General features: G+C 43.8%; 1 protein-coding gene across 1 annotated transcript in view; it reads right to left on the bottom strand.

The window, feature by feature from the left end:
* The window catches only part of LOC139274783 (NADPH oxidase 4), a 242,819-nt gene that overhangs the window by 11,097 nt on the left and 214,261 nt on the right, over nucleotides 1–17,461 (bottom strand). Inside the window, exons 14-16 of the mRNA XM_070891470.1 lie at nucleotides 12,503–12,622; nucleotides 7,065–7,173; nucleotides 3,846–3,914 (exon numbers count right to left, since the gene is read on the bottom strand). Of these exons, the coding sequence (XP_070747571.1) occupies nucleotides 3,846–3,914; nucleotides 7,065–7,173; nucleotides 12,503–12,622 (298 nt within the window). The remainder of the gene's footprint in view (nucleotides 1–3,845; nucleotides 3,915–7,064; nucleotides 7,174–12,502; nucleotides 12,623–17,461) is intronic.

Here is a 17,461-nt window from a genome sequence, read left to right as displayed (position 1 = left end):
TTCTGTCTTTTGTTTCTGTCTCCATTTTGTTTCCCTCTGTCTCCCTGCATTGGTTCCATCCCCCTGCCATATTAGTTTAACTCCTCCCCAACAGCACTAGCAAACACTCCTCCAAGGACATTGGTTCCGGTCCTGCCCAGGTGCAGACCGTCCGGTTTGTACTGGTCCCACCTCCCCCAGAACCGGTTCCAATGCCCCAGGAATTTGAATCCCTCCCTGCTGCACCACTGCTCAAGCCACGTAATCATCTGAGCTATCCTGCGATTTCTACTCTGACTAGCATGTGACACTGGTGGCAATCCCGAGATTACTACTTTTGAGGTCCTACTTTTTAATTTAGCTCCTAGCTCCTTAAATTTGTCTTGTAGGACCTCATCCCTTTTTTTACCTGTATCGTTGGTACCAATGTGCACCACGACATCTGGCTGTTCACCCTCCCTTTTCAGAATGTCCTGCACCCGCTCCGAGACATCCTTGACCCTTGCACCAGGGAGGCAGCATACCATCCTGGAGTCTCGGTTGCGGCCGCAGAAACGCCTATCTATTCCCCTTACAATTGAATCCCCTATCACTATTGCTCTCCCACTCTTTTTCCTGCCCTCCTGTGCAGCAGAGCCAGCCACGCGCCATGAACTTGGCTGTTGCTGCCCTCCCCTGATGAGTCATCCCCCTCAACAATACTCAAAGCGGTGTATCTGTTTTTCAGGGGGATGACCGCAGGGGACCCCTGCACTACCTTCCTTGCACTGCTCTTCCTGCTGGTCTTCCATTCCCTATCTGGCTGTGGACCTTTCACCTGCGGTAAGACCAACTCGCTACACGTGCTACTCACATCATTCTCAGCATCATGGATGCTCCAGAGTGAATCCACCCGTATGAAAAAATGCTTCAGTTATTTTGATGACACATAAATGTATTTCTTTGCAGCACTTTCCAGTCGTTCTTTTTTGCCTGCTACCTTGGAAGTGGCTTTGTCACTTGGAGTGAATGGTGAGACATTAATTAACCTCGAACACTGGGGGTTTGGGTGAGAGGAATGGCTTGGTCATTGTAGCGACGCTTTATGATGTTGTTGGCGGGGGGGCGGGGGGCGGCGCAGTGTGGGGGACTTGTGGTTGCATTGGAGCAAGTTAGGTAAATCTGCTCATGGCGAGGTCATCCCGGGCAGCAAGGTGTACCACTGCTGATGCCATTTTCACCTCAGGTTCCTCCTCCTGCTCCTCATCTTCTACCTACTCCTCCTCATCCAAAGAGGCTGTGCGCACTGCACCTTGATCCTCCTGCAGCTCCAATCATCGCTGTTGCGCTATGTTGTGCAGCACACAGCAAACGACGATGATTCTGGAGACCCTGGCTGGTGTGCACTGAAGGGCTCCTCCAGATCTGTCAAGGTATCTGAAGCGCATCTTCAGCATGTGTATTGCTTGCACAATGACACATCTGGTGGACATGTGTCCATCATTATAACACTCCTCGGCCTCAGTACTTGGCGTCCTCAAGGTCGCAGATGAGCTTTTAATCTCAGAAAAGCACTCTCCATGTACGAGTGTGACAGTTACAATTCCCATATTGGTTCCCCTTAGTCTCACTGAGTGAGATTGCCAATTTATTGCCAGACTGGAGAATTTGATGCTGTAGGCCCTCATCTCCCAGGAATTGGATTGTAACTGTCCAAGTTTATTTCATGAGCGACCTTTGCAGTCACCAGAGAGGGGAGACTTTCATTACGCAAGTCTGAATTCAAGCCCAATTTCAGAGGCAAAAGCACAGTATGCTAACCCAATGCCCCACCACATCCCTCTCAGATCACAGTTTTGAGAAATAAATGTAAGACAACAACTCTTGTCAATGTTTTATATGATTTAAAAATAAAGATAAATGCATTGCCCAGTTTTGAACTGAGCCATACAAGCCAGAAAGGTCCTAGGTTCAATTCCAGTCTGTGCTGGAGAAGTGTCTCTGAACTGGGAATGCAGGGAGGAAAATAATTAATTAGGGTTTAACCCGATCATTATCCAGTGACCCCTGGTTCAACCTGTATATGTTGGAGGCATGTGGCAGGAGGTTTTAATTTTGAGTATAAGATTGGGCTCAGCTTGAACTATCAGCATCCATGGAAATATAGCCCAACAGGTGTCAATAGCTTAAGGAAAGGAGAGGAGGAAACACACTAGGGGGGAGAAATTGGCTGCATTTGCACCTCCCATCAGTGCCCCTGGGCGTGGCATTGACATCGACTCCCGCCATATTGGCGGGAGTTTAGCGGCGGCGCTCCAGCATTGCGCCCTGATCTCCTGTGTCCAGAGATTGTGATGTCATCGCCGTGTGCAATGCCCCGGGTGAAAACACCAGCAGCTGCTGGAGGCGTGGATCGGGTGGCCGGCCGCTACCGGGGCAGTGATTAAAGGCAAGGTTGCCGAGGTAAGTAAAAAAAACTTACCTTTGTTGTTGCCATTTTCTTTGTGGGTTCCTACCCACAATTGTTCAGCCAGCACTCTGATTGAGTGCCGGGCTGATTGCGCAGGATCGCTGCGGCCTTGGTGGTCCAGGTAGGTGATTTTAAATTGCAGTGTCTGCAATGATGGCCCTTCCCATTACGGGAGGGAAAAGCCCTTTGTACACAGAAGCGCTGCACGGCCTAGTGTGCAGCGCTGCTGGGGTTTCCACCCCACCTGTGTCCTTTAACACTTCAAGAAGGAAATGGAGTGCTTGATTTAGTGCTCCACTTCCTTCCTGGAGCATTAAAGCCAATTATTTGAAAGCTGGGAAGCATTAGCACCTGCCGCTAAGTTTCCCAGCCTTCAAAAGTTACTGCCCCCAAATGGGACGATAATGAATTTCACCCCCAAGAAATTCTGTTCTTTCCAGTAAAATGGAGCAATTTGAAATTGCAGCATTGCAGTTAAAATACAACATTCTAGCCAAGTGAACTAACTCTCAAACTCACCATACTTATCAAGCTATGTAACTGGCACTGATCGCTACCAAGTTCAAAAATAATTTTAGTTCTTAACATTGTAATTGATCAGACTAAAAAAAAAACATTTGAGTTACAAGGGCAGCTGACCTACACAGTCTTTCAAAAGACCATACAGAAAGCTGTTCTTGCTATGCCAGTCTTCGAGATTTACATGAATAGATAATATTTCCATCGGGAATTGCTTCAGACTAGGATTTTCATTCAAAATCACAGGGAAGCAAGCAACTGTAGCTCCATACCATTACACTGTTCTTTATTTTTTTCTCCAGAATGAAAAGAGACTTAATAAAATCCCAAACCTTGAGTTGCAACTAACATTCATCAAATTTGCTGTGCATTATTTTTGCCGAGACTAGCAAATGAGTCTTTAACTTGTACAAGGTGATAATTAGTTAGAATGGTTTTGGGGAGTTTTCTTCACTCTGAACTTGAAAAATAGTCAAAAGTCTTGTCACCTTGAGAACCGAAAAGTTCATCACCTCCTTGGCCACGATTTTAGCACTTTTCAGTGTTAACAGATTGAAAAAAGCATTCCAAATAACAATGTGTATTAATTACTGTCTAATTGTGCTTTCCTCTTCAGCAAGAAATTGGGATTTATCATTGTTTTTTGCCACCCAGTAATGACTGCAATCAATTCTAATTAAAGATAGTGCATATAACAAAAATTACATAATTGTATTTGTGATTCGAGTTGATTTATGATGAACAAATTTGAATAAATTGCAATAAAATAAAGGGAGGTGGATTTTAATTGACTTCCTTGAGAAAGGAAAAAGTTGAGAATTGATGCATTGGGAGTGATTGGAACAACATAAGCACAAAAGGAGGGTAGCTATCTGAAATGCAAACAACTTTAAATTACCTGTATCCCATCTGTTCGACTGAGATACAGCTGGATGTTCAAGTAGTCTGGCCGGTTCTCCTGCCAAAGCTGTAAATGGAAAAATGGCCCAGTCAAAATCAATTAAGACAGCATAAGTGAAAGACCCAGCAAATTGCTCGTCAGTAAGGGCAGGTTTAGTTGACCTACATTGAACACAGGTAATACTGCTCAAATACACACGGAGTGATTGCTAGGTTGACGGGATACAAATATACTTACAGCACTATGGAGAATTTAATTTCAAGTTCAAGTTAGTAGTTCAAAGTTCCCATTTCAATAAAGGGAACTTTGAACTACGAACCTAATATTTGTGCTATTCCAAGGAAATGCATAATGTCAATGAAAATTTTCTTGCAGAAAGAATGTGTCCAGTATCCTTTGGTAAATTATTATATTCATTAAGTGGAGGGTTATCAGTGCTGGAAAATGGAACATTTTCATATTTCAAGCACCCCAGTGTCAGTGTCAAATTCTCCAAACTCTTTCTCTATGTCATAAGCTTTCTTGTTTTGACTTGGTCAATACTACCATGGTCAATGTGCCTCTGAACCATTCTCCCTTGTTTCTTCTGAGTTGCAAATATCCCATCCTACATGTTTTTACTTCCTCCTTACATCCTTAATGTGCTGAAATAAAGATCCATTTTACAGTCTCATACTTGAGCTGATTCTTTCCCAGGCTGCAACTCTGTTACTCATTTCCTTATTCTTCCTTCTTGCTTACAATCTTCAGACTTTTAAAAGCCAAATGTAGCATAACCTTATTGTTACTTCCTCAGTTATCTCTTCTCTTTTAGTCTTTTCAGCCTTGGTGGACCACAGTTTGGCCCTTGACACTTCATCTTGATTTCTCAATTTTAAAAAATCCAAACAGACCTCAGATTAAGTGTAATACATTTAGATACAAAGTACAACTCTCTCAACTTTTCTGTTTCCCATAGCAGCCACCTGGGCCCCTGAGTAAGCCTGCCATTTAGTTCCAAGTACAGACATTTTTGTGGACACCTGCTGATTAGGAACTGGGTTATGTCCCACCACCCCCCCCCCTCCAAGCTCACTAACCATTTCAACGACACGGTAAATTAGATTTTGCTCATCATCTGGGAGGGAAGAGGGGGGGTCAGTCAGAGATCGATTGTGGGGGGGGAATCAGTCGGAGATCGAGGGGGAATCAGTCGGAGATCGAGGGGGGGATCAGTCAGAGATCGATTGTGGGGGGGGAATCAGTCGGAGATCGAGGGGGAATCAGTCGGAGATCGAGGGGGGATCAGTCAGAGATCGTGGGGGAGTCAGTTGGAAATCATGAGTGGGGTCAGTCGGAGATCGTTGGGGGGGGGGGGGGGTCAGTCGGAGATCGAGGGGGGGTTCAGTCGGAGTTCGAGGGGGATCAGTCGGAGATCATGGGGTAGTCAGTCGGGGTTCGAGGGGGATCAGTCGGAGTTCGAGGGGGATCAGTCGGAGTTCGAGGGGGGGTCAGTCGGAGTTCGAGGGGGGGTCAGTCGGAGATCGAGGGGGGGTCAGTCGGAGATCGAGGGGGGGTCAGTCGGAGATCGAGGGGGGGGATCAGTCGGAGTTCGAGGGGGATCAGTTGGAGTTCGAGGGGGGGTCAGTCGGAGATCGAGGGGGGGTCAGTCGGAGATCGAGGGGGGGTCAGTCGGAGATCGAGGGGGGGTCAGTCGGAGATCGAGGGGAGGTCAGTCGGAGATCGAGGGGGGGATCAGTTGGATCTCATGGGGGGGATCAGTCGGAGATCGTTGGGGGGGGGGGGGGTCAGTCGGAGATCGAGGGGGGGTCAGTCGGAGATCGAGGGGGGGTCAGTCGGAGATCGAGGGGGGGTCAGTCGGAGATCGAGGGGGGGTCAGTCGGAGATCGAGGGGGGGATCAGTCGGAGATCGAGGGGGGGGTCAGTCGGAGATCGAGGGGGGGATCAGTCGGAGATTGAGGGGGGGTCAGTCGGAGATTGAGGGGGGGTCAGTCGGAGATCGAGGGGGGGATCAGTCGGAGATCGAGGGGGGGTCAGTCGGAGATCGAGGGGGGGATCAGTCGGAGATCGAGGGGGGGATCAGTCGGAGTTCGAGGGGGATCAGTCGGAGTTCGAGGGGGGGTCAGTCGGAGATCGAGGGGGGGATCAGTCAGAGATCGAGGGGGGGTCAGTCGGAGATCGAGGGGGGGATCAGTCGGAGTTCGAGGGGGATCAGTCGGAGTTCGAGGGGGGGTCAGTCGGAGATCGAGGGGGGGATCAGTCAGAGATCGAGGGGGGGTCAGTCGGAGATCGAGGGGGGGTCAGTCGGAGATCGAGGGGGGGATCAGTCGGAGATCGAGGGGGGGATCAGTCGGAGATCGAGGGGGGGTCAGTCGGAGATCGAGGGGGGGGTCAGTCGGAGATCGAGGGGGGGTCAGTCGGAGATCGAGGGGGGTCAGTCGGAGATCGAGGGGGGGATCAGTCGGAGATTGAGGGGGGGATCAGTCGGAGATCGAGGGGAGGTCAGTCGGAGATCGAGGGGGGGATCAGTTGGATCTCATAGGGGGGATCAGTTGGAAATCTGGGAGGTCGGTCGGAGCTCGTGGGGGGGGATCAGTTGGAAATCTGGGGGTGGTCAGTCAGAGATCGGGAGGGGGAGTCAGTTGGCGATCACGGGGTGGGGGTGGGGAGTGTCAGTCAGCGATCGGGGGGGTGGCAGTTGGAGATCGCAGGGGTTCAGTCGGAGATCGCGTAGGGGTGGGGGGGTGGTTCAGTCGAAGATCGAGGGGAGTAGTCAGTCGGTGATCGCTGGGGGCGTCAGTCGAAGATCGCGGGGTCGGGGGGTATCAGTCAGAGATCGAGGGGGGTGGTGGGTTGATCAGTCAGAGAGTGGGGTGGCAGTCAGTGATCAGAGGCTGGGTGTGTTTGAGTGGTGTGTAAGGAGGTTAGCTTGGGAGGCTGGGGGAAGCACTCCTGCTCCTCGTGGCCCACAAGTCATGCTGTAAATTGCACTTCTCTCATGGATCTGGCCCTTTTTGCCTCATTTTACCTACCAGCATTCCCGAACTCCAGGAACCCCAGCCTCCATAGGTTAATAATTTAAAAATTGGTAAAATGGAGGCTCGTAGCCTCCTTTAAAAGATTTTGCTGACCTACCCACCTCCTGAGAACAGTGTTAGTCACCCCTACATAGCACAAGTAAGGGTACCTGCTGCCTGACTTTCTAACTGGTCTTACCTTGTCATGTAAAATACACAGCAGATCTGCAAACCAGAGGAAGGACTGAATTTCCCTGCACACCCAAATGAAGTAAAGTCGTCTGAGCTTATATTGTTTCCAATCATCTCTGGAAAAAAAGGAACAATATTGCTAAAATTTGAACCAGCTTCACTATTTCAAATAGCTTCAAACAGCCTGTCGGTCAAGGGTATCCAAACTACTGCCCATTTAACCCTCAAGCCCCGTCAACCCAATCCTCAAAACTCGAGCAAATCAGTCCTACTTGTCCTTATATTTCATAGAATCTTAAAGCACAGGAGTCCATTCGGTCCATCGTGCATGTGCTGTCTCTTTGATAGAGTTGTCCAATTAGTCCCACAATACTCTGCTCTTTCCCCGTAGCCCTACATTTATTTACTTTTCAAGTCTATATCCAATTCTCTTTTGAGAGTTACTATAGAATCTGCTTTCACTACTCTTTCAAGCAGCACATTCCAGACCATAATAGCTCACTGCATTAAAAAAAATGTACCTCAACTCCCTACTTGGTTCTTTTGACAATTACCTTAAAATTACATTTGTTATTTACTTGTCCACTCTGTTTGAATTTTATGGGCCCAAAGGTTTAGAAAGGACTATTCTTAAGTGTTCTTGGCTCTTTAGTAGATGAATCCCAAATCCAAACATCAAGGTCATTTAGTATAAGCCGTTTAAAATATATGTAAATTAATGGGAACATTGACTGAAACTTGTATAAATGCCCAGAGGCTCCATGGTATTCACCGATGCAGTGCATGCAGACAAAATTGTGGTTACTCCCATTGTGGATAAAGAACTGGCCTCAAGAAACAACTAATTTATTTGTTAAACAACCAAAACACAATCCCACTAAATAATGCTCAGTTTACAGCATCAACAAATTATTTATTTTCCTTAGTATGCTGCAGTTAGAATCTACTTTTATGCATATTCATTACTTCCTAGGTCAGTATATGACAACTACTGGAGCTTATGACAGTAGGATTTTTTTTCTAGCTGCTTTTCTTTGCAGTATTGTAGTTCAATCCCTAATCAATGGTTTCAGAATTCTATGTGAAATTCTTTCCTCTAGGATTTAACAGTTTGGTTAACCCCTTTTCTCATCAGATTCAAGGGGCTGTAAAGCGTTTTTAGCTATTTTTTTCTCTTTCTCATTTATATTTCCCACACAATCCATTATTCTCTGTTTAAGGGGTATGCAAGCAATCTGTCCCTGGGTTTCTGTCAGTCACACTTTGTAACCAGATACTAGCAAATATACAAAAGTAATGCAAATTGATGTGTTCCAATTTTGCACTACTGTGGGGAACTGCCACTTTCCCTGGTAAATTTCCAAAATTAATTACCTTACTAATTGGGGATTTGAAGAGGATACCTTTGCCTTATAGTGCAGCATGTTATAATGTTAATATCCTGCACTATTCAGCTGCAAACATTTAAAACGATTTCTTAAATATTCCTTGGCAAAGTAACTTGTTACTACAAGTCATAATTCGAATGTGCAAAATGCTGGTAATAAATACAATTCTTCAAAGATTCTACTTACAAGATAAACATTTTTTTAAAAGAAAAAGCTCTTTCAGATACAAGCCTAAAAATTACTGTTGTCATTAGTAGGTGAATACTTAAATGCAATTGGTGTGACATTCCTTTGTTTATTATTTTGCCAGAGGCTTTAACCCATTTAAAATAGACAAATTAACGTCTGTGCTAAAGTGCTCATCTGCTAATATCACCAGCAGTAATTGCAAGGTTCTAACGTACATTTCAATACTAAACTATCGAAGACTGGGTGAAATGCAATAATTTCAGAAGAGTCCAAGTGAAATCACAAACCATTAGAGCAAAGCTCAACTGACTAACAATATCTAAACCAGAGACATGATTGCAGCTTAAAATCACTTAAATGCATTCATTACTTCATAACATAACATTACTTTATAAATCTTATTTTTTTGCTGACATGCTACATGGCACACAACAGATTGTTTCATTGTGCTGGTGAGTGATGACATCTTTACTGAATGATTAATAATTGTGGCTAATCACTGCAAGTTTATTGGTAATCATTAGTTAATTAACTAAAAATCAATCCCATTAAATTACTAAAGTTTTTTGTTTGAACAATAAGAACTAATCACATGAACAAAATCATTTTATTGGAGGAATTCAGAGTCCAACGGATTGTGGGAGTTAAATTGGCATTAACAACTGAAGCTGAAATATTGAGAGTTAATGTCCAAAAATGTTAAATCAGTTCTATTTGTAACAGTTCGAATTTTCTAAGGAGCACTGAATAAGTTGCTATTATTTTAAAAGTGCATGTGTACCCACCTACCTAATATTGGCTACAGTAAGGGATTTATCCTGAAGTAAGGGATTTTGACTCAACGCTACTATCTTAAATAGGAAAAGATAGCAGTTACAACCTGGAAACAGGCCATTTGGCCCAACTGGTTCATGTTGACGTTTAACCTCCATGCAAGCAAATTGTTCTAATCAAATTTACCCACTATATTTCCATATCTTTTCATGAAATTTTCCTTCATACATTTATCCAATTTAATCTTGAATGCTTATATAGGTTCTGCAACAACCATTAATTTTGGAAGTGAACTTCATGACTTCACATGTTAAGAAGTTTCTCTTGCCCTCTATTCTAAATCTTAATCTAGACCCCTCAACCACTGGAAACAGTCTGTTGCTGTCTACCCTCTCTCATCATAATTTTAAACACTTCTATTTGGCCCATAATCTGCAATGTTTTAATAAATTTTCAAATCTTCCTTTATATTTATATTTCCTTATACCAGGCAGCATCCTCGTGAATCTGCATTGTGTCCTCTCTAAAACCTCAATATTATATCTATAGTGTGGAGCCCATTACTGCACACAATACTCTTGAGTTCTTATTAAGGTTTTATATATGCTCTACCTCACCTCTTGGCCGTTATATTTTCTATCTCTTGTGGTAAAGCTCAGAAGCATAACCTTTCTGTCCCATATTCCAACATTCAACAATCATCCATTATAGCCTTGGTAAAGCCCAGCATTTATTCTTCATGTTATAATATATAATTCTCACAGGACATAGCCTAGTTTTTTTGTGCACAAACAGATGTTTGTCTGAGACAGAAAAACATATTTTTTTCACACCATTAAACAAATGTGAAAGTTCCAAAGCCATTTTTCAAATAATTAAATTTGCCCACCAACTAACATTTTTAATAACTTATTTGCTCGTCCATTACTAAAATGTAATACTGTTCATTCATTTCAAAGAAACTAGTGCAGCTCAACTTAATGATGGATTTGTGCATAGAAACCATTGTTATTTTTAAAATAAAGCATTGCCCTCTAATTGTTTCACTCATTTTTCTCTCCTCTGGTCTACCAGCAACATTTCTCCTCGGGACAAGATGGTGACTGGAGAACCTGCTCCTATATCCCAATTTTTACTGCTCTTCAGCTTGATGCAAGGTGGTGTGCAAAAGCTGTTTGTTCATGATGCTGCCTTTGCTATTACCTAAATGGGAGAATAGTGACTAAACCAAGTGGCATATTAAACCTGCACCCCATTTAATTATCGCTTATTTAGTGATCCAACACGGTACTGTACTCAAGCAAGAAATTTTACATTTCTTGGTTTTTGGACACATTATATTAATAGGTATAGAATCATACAGCACAGATGGAGGCTATTCAGCTCATCCTGTCTGCACTAGCATTTCAAAAGACCTATCCAATTAATCCCACTCCCCTGCTCTTTCCCCATAGCTCTGCAATTTTTTTATTTCCAAGTATATATACAGCTCCCTTTTGAAAATTACTATTGAATCTGCTTCCACCATCTTTTCAGGCAGTGCATTCTAGATCATAACAACTTGCTGCATAAAAAAAATCTCTCCTCATTTCCTTCCCTGGATTTTTTTGCCAATTATCTTAAATCTGTGTCCTTTGATTACCGACACTATTGCCAGTGGAAACTTGGAAGGATGAGTATTCTAGTTTTACCAAAGGGACACTTGCTATGATGAGTCTAATACGAGAGGGAACATTTAAAAATATAATTCTTTTGGGGGTATAGACTCACCATAGCATGTGTCTCTTTGGCAGAATGGAAAATTTTCATTCAGCCTCAGTATTAAGCAGTACTGGGTCAGGTATTGCTACAGGTTGGAATGAAGCTGGCTTTTATCTCAACAATGTACCTTACCTGAACCTTGGAAGAACACCTGCTAGCAATGATACTTCCATTTTCTGTTCCAGCCACTGGTTCAGTAAGACTTTAATGTTAATTATTGTACAATAGAGTTGCACCCACTATTACTGGATTGAACCCATCAGAACCGTTTTTACATAAGACCCCCTACACCCAGCAGAGAAGACACTTCCATTCCAATAATCTTGCTTGAAGCTCTGCTCAGGGCTCACAGGTAAAAGGATACTGCACTACTTAGTTCATGAGTGGAAGGAGATGTTAAAGTTAAATGAACAATCCTACCAGTAGACTGACACATTGCCAGGTTTGAGTATAAAAATTTGCACACTTGTATAATTGATAATAAAGATTGCAATCATGACATTATCCCATACATTTTATTGATATTTATTTATTGATATTGCTCTTGTTAAGCACCTTGGGACATTTTTCTACATTAAATGCGCTCTATAAATGTAAGTTGTTGTTACATCCTGAGGACTAGATGGAGAAAATATTGCCCCTCCACACCAAAGAAAGCAAATTTAATTTGGACCTGCAATTCAAAGCCAATTCTTTTTCTTTTGCACTTTATTAGATTGAGTGTCTGTTTCAGCACAAATATATCTGCATTCAGCAGAGTTTTCACCATACTATTCCAGACTATAGAAACCCACTATACAGTGACAGATTCTAGGGTATCCAATGATAACCCAGTCAAATACATAACACCAGTTCCCATTTACAGTATCAACATTACAGCAGCCTAAAACTGAAACAAGTATAGCCAGTCCTTGCATTTGACATCAGTACCTGGAGAATGTAAATGGTAAATGAGTATACTCTGCCAGCTTTTGTAGTGGCAGTTTATAGATTATAAAACAAAATTATGTGATCTGAAAATTTTACAATTGCAACTGATTTGGCTGCAAGATTAGGAAAGAGAGCTTTCCCACAATGAAGTAACGTGTAAACAGAGGAATCTCAGACCTCAATATCCTTATAGTTACTATGAAGAATGGTGATTGTAATTCAATAAGCACTTTTAAATGTTTTGAACAGGAATGTTTTCTCTGGATACAAATTTGGGTGATAGTTCAATACTATTTCCATTTCCTCAATTGGCAGCTAGGTTAGAACCAACAAAACTTTTCCTTACTCATGAATACAAGTTAACCATGAATAAAACTGTCAAGCAGAAAGAAAATGCACGTACAATAGTGTGTTTAGTACTGAAGCAAAAGGGGTCACTCCAATACCACCGGCCACACAAAGGCTAACCTCATAGTTGAAGACTTCCTCTGACGGACTCCCAAATGGACCATCAATATATAACCTGTTGAAACAAAACAACATTATTTTTTCTCCATAACCAGTCAACAGCTATAAATATACCAAGGTCCTCAAAGGGTTCTAGTTCAAATAAAGCGCATCACGATGAGAATGTCCAAACTCAGTAAGTTTTATCATTATTTTATTTTGTTAAAAATGTATAAACTTCAAAACCCTTGAGGTGTTCCTCTTACAATTCAGGGGGCTGGAATTTCAGCTTATTGCCGCCTCTGATTTTGCCCCAGAGGGGCAGCAATGGCGGCGGTAAACTCTTCCGGGCAGGCGGCCAGCTTCCAGCGCCCTGCCGGAGTTTTCAGGGTCGGTTTTGGCGGGGCGCGGAGCAATACTGCCTGGAAGAGGCGAGCCCCTGGTTGCGACACCGGCTCGATTTTTGGCTCCCAACCAATCCGTAGCGCTCTGTAGAGCGCCATACTGGGACCACCTGTGAAAGCAGACAGTCTGACCTGTAGCAGCTGTGGCGAGGTAAGTAATGTGAACCTCAGGTAAGCATGATTGCTTTTTTTTTGTGATTTATGTTGTGATGACGTGAGTTATTCATTGGGAATGTTTTTGGTGTTTTTTTTCAGGTTTTATTTTCTCCCCAGGCCTCTCTTACAGCGCTCCAAAGCCGGCTGTTTAGCTCGGGATTTTCGCATGCTCAGTCGGCCTAGCGCCCTAAGAGGTGTGCAACGCCTCCCTTAGCGCGCCGCCCCACACTCAGGGCCCAGCTGCCGAATATTGCTGAGAGAAGCGCAAACTGTTCCTGGGCGCAAACTTTACCGCCCCGCCGCCATTACCACCCCGAAATGAACAAAGCTGAAAATCAAGCCCATGGTTCTATCCAATAGATTTTATTCATACTAAATATTAAAAAAAAGCTTCCATTGATATTCTGAGTTTCTATGAAACAAACTTTGACCTTAAGATTTGAGCTTATGAGACAGTGTGCCACTGGATGAACAATGAACCCGTTTACCACTGTAGGGTGCACCAGAAATAGTACAGCCCATCCACCATTCCCTCTAGACTAGTCCGGGTTAGTAGAAAACACTATGCTGAAAGTCCGTTTACATTGAAAAGATCCAAAGCACCTACTGTGCTTTGCCAGCAGTTTCTGTTTTACCTTCAGGCCTGATCTGAAGACTTTAGTGAAGAAATTGGTTTCAGACCATTTTCAGGCACAGAATGGTCGGCACACTGGAAGCACGCGTCAAAAGCTGGATTCCCGAGACTGGACTGAAATTGGGCCTCGGGACTCATCAGCATATTTGTGGTGAGCTGCAGATGCTAATTGGGCATTCAGACTCAGCTCGACAGACTCTGCAGCACCAATTTGAGCTGACTGCCCAGATGATATTGGCCGTCATGTAGGTCCCAGGAATGGGGGGTTGGGGGCAGTGCTGTAGGTGGGTAGGGCGAGGAGAACAGAAGTGGGTTGAACAAGAATGTTTACTCTCTCTTTCGTGGGTGATTGTATTTATTTTTCCTCACTTAGCATAGGTCGAACAAACAAACTTTTAATTACTCATTTATATCTGTTCATTTATTTCAGTGTTGTTTATGGGACCTTGCTGTTTGCAAATTGGCTGCCATGTTTCCTGCATTACAACAGTAACTACAGTTCAACAGTGCTTCATTGGCTGTAAAGCACTTTGGGACGTCCTTAAGGTGTGAAGAGCGTAATATAAATGCAACTTCTTTCTTTCTATACAGTCAACAATGAACAAAAATGTTAGTAGTGCTATGGAGCATTAGGGTATGTTTAAAAAAAAATGTATGTTTTATACTAATAGCCTCCACGGTTCGGCTGCAGAGGAATCAAAAAATTTGTTATGCAGCTCAGCACTAACGAATTTCCAAGGAGGTGAGTGCATAAACAGGCATTAAGCCCCTTATTAACATATGAAATAGACGTAATGTATTTTTTAGGCAGGCACCAGGGACATCTGAATATCACTCGAGCCAAAATGATATCAGATGTATTTCAGACGCCCTTGGAGTATGAGACACACCAGGAAATTGGTGCTTTTTGCCCAAGTTCTGCACCGAAGAACGGTGCTTGGTGGGATCCAAATCCTTCCCCTTTATGTTTTCCATCTCTCTCACTTTTTTGATCTTTTCTTTGGGCAGGTTTCACACTGATGTATAAACTAAAGCAAATGAGCAAAATGCATAGCAATGCCCAGTGTCTTCAAATAATTTTGCACTGAATGTGGCCCTCGCCAAGGACTAAGATGTCAGATCAGACCATGTAAATTGAGTTTGACACACATGCTTTAGTTATTTACCTGTTCATTATTTCTTCAATTCTTCTTATCACTACTGGACCAAGATGATCTGTTGCATTATCTAACAATCATTCCAGTGATATTTCCTTCCTGTGCTTGCCCATTTGTCTTTTCTCACCCCTTTCCTTTTTTCTGATTCTATGAATAGACTTGATGATCCATCATTTTTATAGTTCTGAAAAGGGGTCCAAATCAACATGTTGACATGTCTATCTTTTCAGAGATGCTGACTGATTTACTGTGCATTTCAAGTTTTCCTGTTTTTGTTTCATATTTCTAGCATTTGCAGTATGTTGCATTTAATTAGACTTTTAGATTTAGGTCACAGATGATTTTTTTGTGGTTCTGTTTCTTAAGACTCAGAAAACAATCACTTGTTCTAACAATAGAGTTAACAGGGCCAATTTGAATATGTCATTAATATACAATACCTCTAAACAGATGTACATTACACATTGTCTGTTGGTGCCAAGACAACAGAGCTCTTAATCACAGCAGCAGGCTTCCATTTTGAAGCATAAAAAAATAAAATATGGAATATTATTAACTGAAACTGGACAGTTCTGAGAACTGCCTTAGTTCAATTTGCAGATTAAGTGAATTACATCATGATTTGTGACATACAGAATAATTTACATTTAACAAGAAACTGTTTTTTTTAAACAATTACTGTCAACCCTGTCTTCAAAACCACACAATTCACACATCTTAGCCATACTGACACTAACATATCAACAACATTGTCATTTTTCAATCGGTCGCTACTCTCCAGTTAGAGGCGATTAATGACTCTATCTCAAAGCAGGAGTCCTCCCAGCTATTGAGGTCAGCGCTTGTGCTGAAAGGTACTCATTTTTCAGGATTGTGCTAGAAGCTCCAGCATCTCTCTCTCTCCACCAGAGCTGCTGACCTGCTCTCCCACTAGACCACCAGGAATAATTAAACATGGCAAGCTAAGTGTCATGTATTTAACCATCTTGCAATGACATAGTCATGTAACTGTAACTCATGTACACTGTACCTGTATCCTAGAAATGCACACCTAGACCACAGGGGGTGAAATTGCGGGAGTCACTCCTCACCTGGGTTTCCAGGTATAAAAGGGGAGGTCCCACCTAGGGTCCACACTCCTTGGTCCTGGCAATAAAGGTGAAGGTCACAGAGTGACCGTGTCTGATATATCCATGCCTCGTGTGAGTTTGTAGTACGGTGCAGGGACACTACATTTGGCGACGAGAAACGGGAATCATCGAACCACGAGGATGGCCACTGGTGGCACAGAGGAACGTTACTGTGTGGGTGAGGACTGGGACGACTTCGTGGAAAGACTCCAGCAGAGCTTTGTCACAAAGGACTGGCTGGAAGAGACAGTGGCTGACAAGTGGAGGGCGCATCTACTGACCAGCTGCGGACCACAGACGTATGCCCTGATGAAAGACCTGCTCGCACCCCAAAAGCCGGCAGACAAGTCTTTTGAAGAGCTCAGCCAGCTGATCAGTGAGCATCTCAAGCCAACGAGTAGCATTCACATGGCCCGGCACCGGTTCTACTCTCACCGGCGTCGGGAGGGACAAAACGTCGTGGCGGAACTGCAGTGCTTGGCCAGTCTCTGTAAATTCTCCAATGCCTGCAAGGGGGAGATGTTAAGGGACTTTTTCATCGAGGGCATTAATCATGCCGGCATTTTCAGGAAGCTCATAAAGACTAAGGACTTGACTTTAGAAGGGGTGGCGTTGATAGCGGAGACATTTATGGCAGGGGAAGAGGAGACCAAGCTAATTTATGCACGCAGCCCTGGTCCAAACGTGGCGACGGACCAGGGAGTTAACATGGTGAACGTGGCTCAGGACCCCGCAGGCAGGCAAGGGCATTTCGAAACCGCCCAGGCAGCAACAGGCTCTAGGGTGGGCCCGCAACAAGGACAATGGAAAGGGGATCGGCAATTCACACCATCTTGAGGAACAATGCGTCCTGCGATGGGACCATTAACACCCACCATCAGAGTGTTTAGAAACAGCCAAATGGGCAATCAGAGAGGAATGCCTGGTAATAGTCCTTTTGTTAACAGCAATCTCAATCTCAGCTCATGCTGGAGGTGCGGGGGTAGACACACTGCGAGAAGTTGCAGGTTCCAGGTACCTGTAGGATTTGTAATGTCAGTGGACACTTGGCTAGGATGTGCAAAAAGGCAGTAGCAAGGCTAATCTGCGAGACAAAGGAACCAGACGAGTGGTCTGCAATGCAGGGTGAGGCCTGGGATACAGCCATAGATGCTGAAGTTCAGCGGGTTCATGTGGTTGACGTCCACAGCTCATACACTAAAACGCCACCCATGATGATGAAAGTCTTACTGAATGGCAATCCGGTGCACATGGAGCTGGATACGGAAGCTAGCCAGTCACTCATGAGCGCACAACAATTTGAGAGACTATGGCCACACAGAGCTTGCAGGCCCAAACTGGAATGCATTGAGACGCAGCTATGGACGTACACCAAAGAGATCATCCCAGTGCTGGGCAGTGCAAACTTGGTGGTAACACATAATGGATCACAGA

Source organism: Pristiophorus japonicus, chromosome 10 (assembly GCF_044704955.1).
Source record: "Pristiophorus japonicus isolate sPriJap1 chromosome 10, sPriJap1.hap1, whole genome shotgun sequence".
In the NCBI taxonomy this organism is placed as follows: domain Eukaryota; kingdom Metazoa; phylum Chordata; class Chondrichthyes; family Pristiophoridae; genus Pristiophorus; species Pristiophorus japonicus.
The sequence above is the reverse complement of the archived record's forward strand: the minus strand, read 5'-3'. Positions and strand labels throughout refer to the sequence as shown.